We start from the raw sequence: 12,085 nt of genomic DNA on the forward strand, positions 1-12,085 counted from the left end.
CAATTAACTTTAAAAATATACAACATTTAAAATTCCTATCTCCTACCTAACACAGGCAAGTCTTTTGTCTACAAACAGAATCCTACGACCTGAGGTAGAACCTACATTTATAAAGATGAAGATGCCTCCAACTAGGAGATGACCCAAAATAAACCAGAGGTTCCCATACCTGGACTTCATTCCAACATGAAGTCACTTTACTGTCAAATGTGCTCAGAACTCAAGTTATAAAGTTGCTAACCTCTCTCAGAACTTCCTAAAATCCTGTTACACTCCTGAAGTACACTTTACTTTACAAAAACAGAAAAAGTGTCAAAGAGATTATACTTAAAATGGTCTGAAGAACGATGAAGTTTAACTATTCTCAGGGACTAATGAATGGTCTGGCTGTGCATCCGATTTACCTATTAGGATTTTCTGTTTTTTTCAGAAAACGGATAGCAGTGCTCCATCCCAGGTATACTAAATATCCGCATCTCTAAGGAAGGAGTCCAGACACTTTTGTTTTTAGTTTGGGAGTAACATATTATCTATAGTACAGTCAAGGTTGAATACCACCATCCTAAGCTGTAGGCAAACATCTACTTGAGGAAGCTCTCATTGATGACGATCATGAGGAGGAGGAGAGGTTACACAAACTCCTCCGAATCACTCAGGGAAAGCTCCATAAGCAGATCACCATACTCACCCAATCAGGCAGGAGCAGGATGGAAGAGCTCTGCAGCTCTCACAGGGACACACACAGTTTCACGCAGGAAATGAATTTCCCTCCTCTTACCTGTGACACCAAAGGGTCTCATGTCCTGGGTAGGAATCAATAAGATCAGTGGTGAATTCAATTTCTTCTTTTAGAAGGTGGGGAATATTTATCCTTGGTTCCTCTGTTGAAGCTGCTGCTTCTTCGTCTTTTGGAAGCAGCAGAGCTGGCTCACTTCTCAAAGGGTTTTGCTCCAATGCAGAACTGTCTTTCACAGTTTGACTAATCAAAGACTTTAACAAAAACTGGCGGTAGTGAAATCCACTGTGGTCTGAAACGTGCATGGATGCCCAGTGTTTAGTAGAAGATAGTTCATCAAGAAGAATCTTGTAAGAAGAAAAAAAAGAGGTGAGACAAAAACTGCCAAAGGTTTTTCTTTCTCCATTAATGCCTTGGATTTCTCTCAACGCCATCTCTACCAATATTTTGTATAGTGTCTGAAACAGTGCTGTTCCCCATTCCCTTATAAAATAATTGAAGACATATATATATGATATTGAAGGGAAAATATAAATTCAGAGGTTACTTTGATGTAAACTTTCTTTGATATTTAATGAACATCTACACTATCTAACTTATATTATAATAGGCTCAACGTAATCATTTGTTCTTCACTGTAAGTGCCATGAGGGCAAAGACCACGTCTGTTTTGTTCATTACTTAATTCTAAAGGCTTAGTACAAAAACATGACACAAGACTAACAGGAATTTTCAGGAGCTCATGATTTTTACTTACTATTTATCTCAACTCATTTAACATCAGTGATAGTTTTTTAAGGCAGATGAGTCAAAATTCAGTAGTGAATTGTTTAAATCTTTTTTGTATTATCAATTCTGCACACTAAACAATTTCAAATAGAATGATAAACAGAAAAGCAGCATCTATGAAAAATTAAATTATTTGGCAGTGTGTTGGACAGGTAGCAAATGCAAATGGGTGCTGACAGTGAAAGGTACATTGAGGGTCTACCGTGTGCCATCAGAGGATTTTCAGATCAGCAGTGAACAGTACAGACAACACACTGTCAGAGGGCTTCTTCACCTGGTCTTTAGGGGTCCCGGGGATGCCTTCTCCTGTACCAGGATCCCTCTCCCTTTCTCAGTCCCTTTTCTTCCCCAGAAAAAACCTTTCCCTCTTCTAACCTCCATACTTCTTGTGTGTGCCATCCTATATATTACAGAATTTTCTATGCATCTTTTTCATCCCCATCAAACTCTACAAGTTAAGAAATTTATTTGTCCCTCTATCCACTGGCATCAGAGTGGAAATGTAAGCATTTTATGACTGACTGAGTGACTGAACAATTTAATGAAGTGACCAGTACAGAGGGATAAGGTTACCCCCCACTAGGATGGTCAAGTTACATCTCCTTTAAATCCTAAAGAGTTAATTCATAGCCACATAAATTTATTCTAGATGCTACCTCTGGTAAGTCATGAAGAAATGAAAAACAGGAGTTTATTTTATTTAAAAGGTGAGCAAAATAGCACCAGATAAACTTCTAGTTGGAAAAACAAAACAAAAACTAATCTTAAGGTTATTACATTTTTGAAGAATTAAGCTGCAGGACATGTAGGCTATAATACGGCAGAGTTTAAATGCCAAACTGTTTCCACGGTGGGTAACACCATTTCACATTCCTACCAGCAAAGTGTAAGGGTTTCAATTTCACCACATCTTCTCCAACACTTGCCATTGTCTGTCTTTTAAATTTTACCCATCCTAGTTAGTGTGAAATGGTATCACACTGTGGTTTTGATTTGCATTTCCTTAATGGCTAATGATGTTAAACATCTTTTCATGTCTTTATTGGACACCTGTATATTGTTTTTGAAGAAATGATCCTATGTGCTTTCTCGGGTAACATACCATATCAACTTTTAATTGGCTAGGAGTAATAATCTCTGGTCAACCCTGAGTCTTTCCTCTCATCCTACCCTCAAAAATGAGACTATTTAAAAATTTACTTAACTATATGTTCACTTAAACACACAAAAATCATAGGGAACTTGAAACAGAAAATTAAAACCTCTTGTAATTCCACTTTATAGCACTGATAAACATTCTTTATTCTCTAACCATTTTTTTGAACAGAAAACTAGGAAATGCTTATTACAGAAAACATAAGAAAATATATCCATAACAGCACTGTGTGTGTATATAAATATCTGTTGAACACTTACAATATGCCAATCACTGTTCTAAACACTTTAAAATCACATTCAAGGCTAATAATATATTAAGAAATTATATTAAGCCCATTTCATATTTATTTTATGTCCTTAAACTATAATGAACATTTTTCTTTAATCTTCCAAAATACAATTTTTACTAGCAACAGAATATTCTAGTATGTGATAAAACTGTAATATAACTAAAGCCTCATTATTGGCGGGTTAGACTGTTTCTAGGTTTTCACAATTAAACAGTATTTTCATACATTAAACTTCCGTATTTAATATAACCAGTGTTAGTTGAGTGCGTAGTACAAGCACTTGTGATAGTCACTTTATGTAGATTATCCCATTTAATACACATCACTCAAATGTGGTAGGAATTATCATTATTCCCCGATGAGGAAACTGAAGGTTAAAGAAGCTAAGAAACCTCCAGAAAGCCACACAGCAAGTTGGTGGCTGAGTCAGGATTCAAATGAAGTCTGTATGACCACCAAGTGGAACCTTTAATTGCTGCACCATACCGCATCTCCCACTATTTCTTTAGGATGAATTTCTAGAAGCATAACTGCTGATTAGAGATAACACTTTTTTTTCTTTTTTTTTTTTTTTCTGGTAAAGTCTGGTAAATGCTGCCATGCTCACCTTCAGTAAGATTATAGCAATTTCTTCAATGCTTGTTTTCATAACCTCATCAATACTAAGATACAACACTTTAAAAAATCACTCTCAATTTTCTAAGTAAAAAAAAAAAAAAGTACCAGCTCATTTCATATGTATTTTTAAGCTGCTCTAGGCTACTGGTACTTTTGTGATTGCTTTCTCTAACAAAGCATAACAGGACATGATCTCCTAGCTGTGCTCAAGGGCTTACAAGAGCAGAAAGGGGATTTTGCAAATTTAGCACTCTACACTGACAGCGAGTGACATTACAGTAGCAGTGATGACAGGAAAAGCACAGCCTCTCCAAGGGCAGGACAGGCTGACAACATGTGAGCCTAGGATTGGGAGTCTAGAAGTGGATTCAGGCAGCTGAGTCAACACACCACTAATGAGTTCCCATCTTCAACATAAGGAGGTCTCAAGTAACCAAAAATTTCACTTTGGCGCCATGTTCCTGATTCTGTGGGAATGCCACCGTAAAAGGTTCATATCAAGGCAGGAAAGCTTCCACACCTCAGCTCACCTGGACTTGGCCTTCCTCTTTAACTCTCCTCAACCCCCACACACTACCAAGCTGTGGAGCTAAGAGGACCAGCTCTAAGCACTCAACAGTTTCCCAACCCACCAGATAACCTGGAATCATTCTTCCAGACTCCCAACAATGTAGCATTCCTCCCCGTGACAGCTGCTTCCAGTGAGCCCACCTGGAGGAGTAATTTCTGTGCTCCCACTATACCTTGAGCTTCCTCTGGTTCCTGCAAATGTAACACTGCTTTGTAACTACTGGGATCTGCTTCCTCAACTAGGTTTTCAATTTGTTGAGGCCAGCAAGTTCTTTGTCTTTATGCCACACTCACCGTGTACAGGACAGTGTCTGAGAATGACAGGTTTCATGAACAAATTGCAGTGAGTTGACCTAGCAAACTGTTAGCTGGTTTCACCTAAACTTTCTATCTATGGGTAACAGAGAAAGAAGCTAAAATTTAGTGAGCTTTTACTATTAGGTGCCCAGTACTTTACACACATTAACTTAAGTAATTCTCATAATAATCCTGAGGCAGAAAGTAGAGCCCCCATTTCATAGGGAAAACATTAGGCCTTACTTTCCACATATAGCTAATAAGGCCTGTATCTGAAGCCAGGTCAATGTAACTCTGTCTTAGCTCTTTCCACTCTATCAGGCGTCCTTCCCTCCTGAAACATAAAGGCACATAAACTAGAGGGGAAGGGCTACTCCTCTAGAATTGTTGGCTTAAAATCTCCCAGAAGTAAAAACTCTCCTATTTCTCATGGAGGAATCGCTATCTAGGAAACAGAGAGAGGAGAGGGAACCCACAAAAGAAGATGTGTAAAGAAGGGAGTGGTGAGCAAAAATCAGAGAATAGTTTCTCCATTAATCTGACAGCATCTCCATTCTTCAAATTGTCTCAAGCTTTTAGAAAAGTACCCTCGATGCTGATGGTACCAATATCATAAAAAGGGAAGAAGAAAATAGAAAAGCTATAGTATCTAAGGAGCACAAGGCCCAACCAGGATACCTGGTTCTTTCTGATGTACAGTAAGTAATGGCAACTGTGGCTAAGTCTAAATCATAACAATTCTCTGGTAACTGAAAGGATTAGGCTGTGACAGTTTCCAACCTGGCTCTGAATCCAACCTCCTGAGCTTATGAAAAATACTGATCTCTAAATCCTGCTCTCATTTCAATTTAGTAGGCCTGGGGTGGGACTTGGGAATCCTCAGGATTTTTATAGACTCAGCCAAGTTGGGGAACACCTGAGTGTAATCTTGTTGCCTCCCTAAGAGAGACTGTGAAAAGGCAGCCAGCTGATTCAGTAAGTCACATAAGAAAGACTACCAAGAAAGAACAATTTCAATTCTGCAATGCTTCATAATCCATTCCTGGTTCAGGGCAAAATGAGTTATTCTCAGTCTTCCTTACTGCTTAAACCTGCCTTTGTTCTACCAATGCACTAGCCTTCAGAGAGCCAAAATATGCGGGTGGGGAACACAAAGTTTTTTTTTAATTGCTAGGGATTCCCTGGAGGTTATCAGCTGTAGTGGTCCTCTCTAGGCTGCTGCGCTGCTATTAGTTCCTCTACTTTCCTCCTTTAAAGCTCCTCTGAGGAGGAACTACTACCAGAAGATTGAAAGGGCAGACATGGAGTGTGCCAGGGAGATGGACTAGCAGCCCTACCTTGACATCTAGCCTGGCCAGGTGCTGTAAAACCCAGATGCGATGGGACCAGGCATTATAGTTGCTTGGGTATCTCCCTGCCGCTTCACCACAGACTTCCATCTCTTCTCGTATTAGTCGCTGTGTCCTTTCTGTAGGAACTGTTCCCAAGTTTCCTTTGCTCACAAAGGAAGGCAAGGAGGTTTCCTGAATTAGCTGTTGTAGCACCCATCGTCTGTTAAGATAGCATGTGGGAAAGAGAATGTGGAAAGAACATAAACCAGAGAGAAAAACAATCAGTTTTCTTCTTAATTTAATTTCCATCCACAGATAATGCAAAATAATACCTGTTTATAAGCTCAATGTTGTTTTTTGGTGGGGGGGTTGTTCTTGTTTTTAAAGGCATACTTAACTACAGCAGCATGGAAGGAGGGGGAGAGGAAAGACAAAGAGGAAAGAAAAATCTTTCTAAAATGTTAAAATTTGTCAGAAACAGAATGCCATCAGTTCCAAAATGACAACAAACTCCACTGTAAAGGCAACTGGTGTGTGTGTGTGTAGGTGTGTGTGGGTGTGTGGGTGGGTGTGTATTGGTAGTGGTGGTTGGTGAGACAGAGGATGTAATTAATGGCTGGTAAATGCTAGAAGAGGAATCATGGTTCATGTCTTTAAACATACGAATGCCTCACCCTATGTGTATTTGTTTGCAAACAAGAAGCTGCATTATAACAGCTTTCATGAAGCAAAATTTCCATAATATAATATAGAATCTGGAAGGGAACAAATACAATGTAATTAGTGAGACCATCAAAGTTTTTAAATGTCTTTATCCATAGATTTCCCCTTGTCTATTTAAGATTTTCATTAGCATACATTTAAATGAAATTCAATAAAGTATCTCTAACCACTAAAAGTCTTTAGTTTTAACAAATATTTTCTCATAAGAAAGCATTCTTTCAGACTAAAACTTTCCAACATAAAAGAAATTGAACTCATTTTGTCACTTTCAAATAATAGAAGTTTTTCTACTTAACAACAAAAGCTTGCTTTATAAAATATTAGACAAGCCAACAGACTGATAGATGCATATTTAATAATTCCCTTCCCCTGCCACCACTGTTCCAGACCTCTACACAATCATATGCATCTCTGAAGTCCGCTTTCACAATTTCCACTAAGAAAGAAAAAATAACTGATTAGATGGTTTGAGGTAGCTGATTTGCAATGCTAGCCAAAGGCAAGACTTTAAGATCCTAAAAATGCTCAAGATTTAAGCAAAGTTGTAAATGGCTTAATAAACTGAGGACAGACTTTTTCAAAGAATTTCCCCACTGACCCCAACCAGCAAGCTCCCATCTGTCATTTCAGTCATTACAGTGGTTATGGAGTTCAAGATGCTTCCAGACAGCAAGGATTTTGAGAAGAGTTCTTATGTGCACTTTGGCTATCTGCCTCAGGCCTTTAACCTAAAAATATTCTTTGCATTTATGGTCTTAGCAACTTTAGGTTGCCCACACACCATTCATTTCAGTAGCACTTAGTTTCCTTATTTAGTTATTTTTAATAACAACCATCACCACCGCCACTTTTACCAAGAATACAAGTGAATTAATTATAAAACCCAAGTTGCTCATTATATTTGAATATCTAAATGCAATTTCCATGACTCTGTCAGAATGTTAATAACAATGGCTGAAATTTATTATTTAATATTGCCAGGCACTGTGGTAGTGTTTACATGCATTATCTCATATAAACTCAGCTATTAACTCTGAGATAGGTGTAATTATCATTCTCATTTTACAAATGAGAAAACTGAGGCTTGCAGAGGTTAAATAACTTCTAAAGGCCACATAGGCAGCAAGTGATGGCATTGAGAGTTAAACGTAGCTTGACTTTAAAATTCATCCTCTGAACCAATATGTAGCCTGGTTTCACATTCTGTTTTTCTCTAGCCATTCTGAATCCTAAATTAACCATACCTGTGAATCCATGTTTCTGGACTCTTTGGAAACTTAGTTAAGGCCAGTTTTCCCAGATGTAAATCCTTAATTGGATTTAAAGTGCCGGAGAGGATCAGCTCTTTTCTGTAAAATATAAAGAACCATTACTTTATCTTTCTAGCCAAACGTATTGCATGGGTATTAAAACAACCTCATTGAGAAGTGAATTTCCCAGAATTAAAAAAAAGAAAGCAAAACTCATAAATGTTACACACACTAATCAAGAATGTATTCTCATAATCTTAAAATAACAAATAAAAGCTTTATATCAATGGTGAACCTTTAGTTACCACTTGGAAGAGGGCAAAGGGGTTTTCAAAATCCTACAAGGCCTAACATCAGTATCTGTAGGGCAGCTCCAAAAGAAGGCAAGAACTGCTCTAGCTTCCTAAGTAGGACTTGATATGGCCTAGTTCATTACCAAAAAAATACACACACAGCAAACACAGCATGACTGACATGTAAGGAAAAAAATAATTCAATCACTACTCTAACAAAATTACTATTTTTAGTTTTGAACTTTCCCTTCTACCTTTCCTCATATGCATCTACTTTTTAACATATAATTTTACATTCTGCTCTTATATCTACCTCTTTTATTTATTTAATCCTCACCCGAGGATATGTTTTTGTTGATTTTAGAGAAAGAGAAAGGGGAGAGAGAGAGAAACATCAATATGAGAAACATCCAATGGTTGCCTCCAACACGTACCCCAACTGGGGACTGAACCTGCAACCTTTTCGGTGTATGGGACAACGCTCCGACCAACTGAGCCACCAGCCAGGGCACTATATGAACATATTAAGTGGTCAAATAGTTTTCATTCAGTAGCTATGCCATTAATTAATGATTCTTCCCTATGTTTAGACATTCAGGTTGCTTCCAAGTATTTGCTAATCCAAGATAATCCTGAACAAAGAGCTTTATGCTTATGACTTCTTTACTTTGTACTATCACTAAGGATAAGTTTCCAGGTGAAATGCCTGCATGGCTCTAAATACACTAGACAACTTTTGAAATATAAACAGAAATAAGAGCTATGTGAAATTTTTGTTGTTTTAATAGTGTTCCAAGCTTTAATGCAGTATAATGAATGTCATGCAAAAGCATTCCACCCACTTCTCAGGTAAATACAATTTGGGTTTAGATAATTTCTCGCATAATTTTTTGGTAATACGTTCTGATGTTAATTTTCAATGTATTATTATTTTATAATGAAATTAGGTCATTTGCTAATATTTATTAATCTTGAAATGCCCTTCCTGTGGTAGGGTAATTATTCATTTATTTTAGGAAAGTTTAATCCCAACAAAACCAGAGCCCAGCTTGTATACCTCACCTACTTAGTTGGATTTAGTTCCTAAATACAATACATCTTCTTTCCAACAGCAACGTACTCTTTCTACATTTTTATTTGATAACAAAAATAACTTCCTTTTTAATGAAAATACTAAATGTTTGCATTTTACATTATTTTTAGGTCAGTAATTTCACTCTCTAAAATAATTTGAAGGGATACCAAGAAGGTTTATGGCTGCTTTATAGATGACTTTATTGACTGTTTCTCTTTCGATGTACAGGAAACCCGTGTCATTAAAAGAATATTTAATGTAACAGCCAATTAATTACTTTTGCAGTCCTAGATCCTTTTTCTTCTGAAATGTAATGTTTTGTTCATACAATAAGTCAGGATACCTATAGTATAAAAGGAGGCAAAATATTGCTCTATGTAATTTTAAGTACTTTGAAGAGCAATATTTCTTAAACTAGGGCCTGAATCACTGGAGCTTGTTATCAGCTATTCTTGTTGCTCAAAGACGTTCTGCTTACTCTAAGTTCATAGGCTATTGGAAAAATAGGACACTATTACAAAGTCAACCTCTTTCATCAAGTAATTCACCGATTTTCAAAGCAAATTCAAAGGAAAAAAAGGAAGAAAAAGTAGCATCTGTCACTTTTTTCTATAACCAGCTGGATTTTTAAACTACATGCATCACTCACTCTAACCTCAGGAGATCGGCTCAAAAACTTTTTCTTGCCCATATTTTTTCCTAAGACTACAACACGTATAAATTGAACTACCAACGTGTTACACCTTTTAGCAGTTTACAAAATGCAGTCAAAAACATCCAATGCTTCCCAGAGTTACTGCAGAAGGAATACACAAACATAAAATGTTGAGTCTTTGATTTGCAAAAGGCCTCAAAGGGCAAGATCAGTTTACTCCCAAAGCTAGTTGTTTCTCCTCACCATGTATTCATGATTCTATGTCTTCACATGTCAATGTTATTAATACAAATTAAAATATACTGGAACACATATACACGTTTTGAAAAAAATCAAGATTTCCTTTCTACTCATCTAGCAAAAAACTTTCCCAATAATCTTACTAGAATAAGTTCAAGTTTAACCGCTATTAACATCATTGAAATTAGATTTATAGAACAATTTCCCTTTATAAGACCAAACCACATAAGGTATTATTATCATTATTATTATTATTAATGATAATAATGAGTCAGTTTCAAAAGAATCATAAAAATAATCACTCTAATTCAAATCTTTTATTCAGATATGGAAACTAAACCTCTTGAGAAGTTAATGGTTTTGCCCAAAGTCATCTAGTGCTAGTTAACTGATGAAACAGGACTAAGATCCATGTATCTTTAAACTAGGTTCTTTTTCTTTCACTGAACTGTCCTTTAGAATACACAATGAATTGTGTGTATACATTATGCTAGAAAGAATATTTCTGTTTGTTTAAGGATTTTCAATTCCTCTCTAATGAGGAGGAATATGAGAACATGAATAAAAATGGTACTCCCACTTCTCCATTACTCTCATTTCTTTTTCACTGCATTTAATTATTTTCAGCACCCTGACTGCAAACTGAGTATTTTGTGCCAGGCACTAGAGTGTTAGATGCTGGGGAGGAAAAAAAGACAAGATGTGGTCCCTACCATTATGAAAGCTCTCAGTTAAGTTTATAGTACCTTCCTAAAAGTCTCCTGTGCTGATTCATCCTCATCTTGTAAACTCTAGAACAACGCTGTCCAATAAAAATATGTGAGTCACAAACGTGAGCTATAGATATAATTTAAAATTTTCTAACAGCTACATTAAAAACAAGCATAAAGTAATATATTTTATTTAACTCAATACATCCAAAATATAATTTCAACATGTAATCAATTTAAAAATTAATAATATGATATTATATTTTTGGGGGTACTAAGTCTTCAGAATCTGCTGTACTTTACACTTACAGCACATCTCCACTGAGAACTTGTCACATTTCAAGGGCTCAATAGCCACATGTGGCTAGTGGCTGCCATACTGCACTTGGAACTCTAGTAAACTGTAGTGTTGCAGTGCTCAGTCTTTGGACTGATTCTCTTCTCTATATCCACTTCTTTGGGTATCTCAAACAATCTCACGGCTTTAAATACCACCTATATTCTAGGGATTCCCAAATTTACATCTGGCCTAGAACTCTCACCTGAACATCAGATTCATATGTAACTAACCAGACACCCAAACCTAAGGTCCCAAAATGAACCCCTGACTTCCAACCAGCACCCCCACCTAAATCTGCTCCTCTCCTAGTGTTCTCCTTTCAGATGCTCAGGCCAAAAACCAGAGTCAAGCATCACCCTCTTGGTTCTCTCACATTCAATTCATCATGTGTCTTTAAAACCAGATTATTAAATACAGTGAAAGCTTATAGTTTATAAAATTCAGTGAGAATCTTACGACTTCTCAACACTTTTACCGCCAAGCTCTTCAAGTCACCAGCATCTCTCACCTAAATTACTGCATCCACTTCCTAAGTAAGATATTGTCCCTCTTCAGCTTGAAAACCTTCAATGAATTTGTCTCATTCCAGAGTAGAAGTCAAAGTTCCTATAGCAGCTTATGAAAATCTACAACACTCTGAAATCTGGCCCATTATTTTCTGGCCTCAATTCTTATTAATCTCTCCCTCATTTATGATACTCCAGCTCCACTGGCCTCCTGCTGTCCTAGGACACCCAGAGACACTTTAGGCATGACTAGAGACTTTTTCACTTGCTATTCTGTCCACCTGGAATGCTCCTATCCCAGAATCCACAGAGATTGATCCCTGATTTCATGCCAGTCTTTGCTCAAATGTCCCTATTTAACACTGCAATGCCACCTTCTCTATACTTTCTGGCCTCCCCTATCTTCTTTTCCCAGCTTCTTCCTACAGGATTTGCCAACATGTGGTCTACTACATAGTTTATTTGTGAGCGCCCTTATTGCTTTTCTTCCTCTACAGGAATAAA

At 37.0% G+C, this 12,085-nt stretch overlaps 1 protein-coding gene across 1 annotated transcript in view; it reads right to left on the bottom strand.

Annotated features, from left to right (window-relative positions):
* Positions 1–12,085, bottom strand: part of PTAR1 (protein prenyltransferase alpha subunit repeat containing 1) — a 40,823-nt gene that overhangs the window by 9,955 nt on the left and 18,783 nt on the right. Inside the window, exons 4-6 of the mRNA XM_087822697.1 lie at positions 7,757–7,861; positions 5,796–6,009; positions 779–1,083 (exon numbers count right to left, since the gene is read on the bottom strand). Of these exons, the coding sequence (XP_087678823.1) occupies positions 779–1,083; positions 5,796–6,009; positions 7,757–7,861 (624 nt within the window). The remainder of the gene's footprint in view (positions 1–778; positions 1,084–5,795; positions 6,010–7,756; positions 7,862–12,085) is intronic.

Source organism: Miniopterus natalensis, chromosome 12, assembly GCF_054644295.1.
Source record: "Miniopterus natalensis isolate mMinNat1 chromosome 12, mMinNat1.hap1, whole genome shotgun sequence".
Lineage (NCBI taxonomy): Eukaryota > Metazoa > Chordata > Mammalia > Chiroptera > Miniopteridae > Miniopterus > Miniopterus natalensis.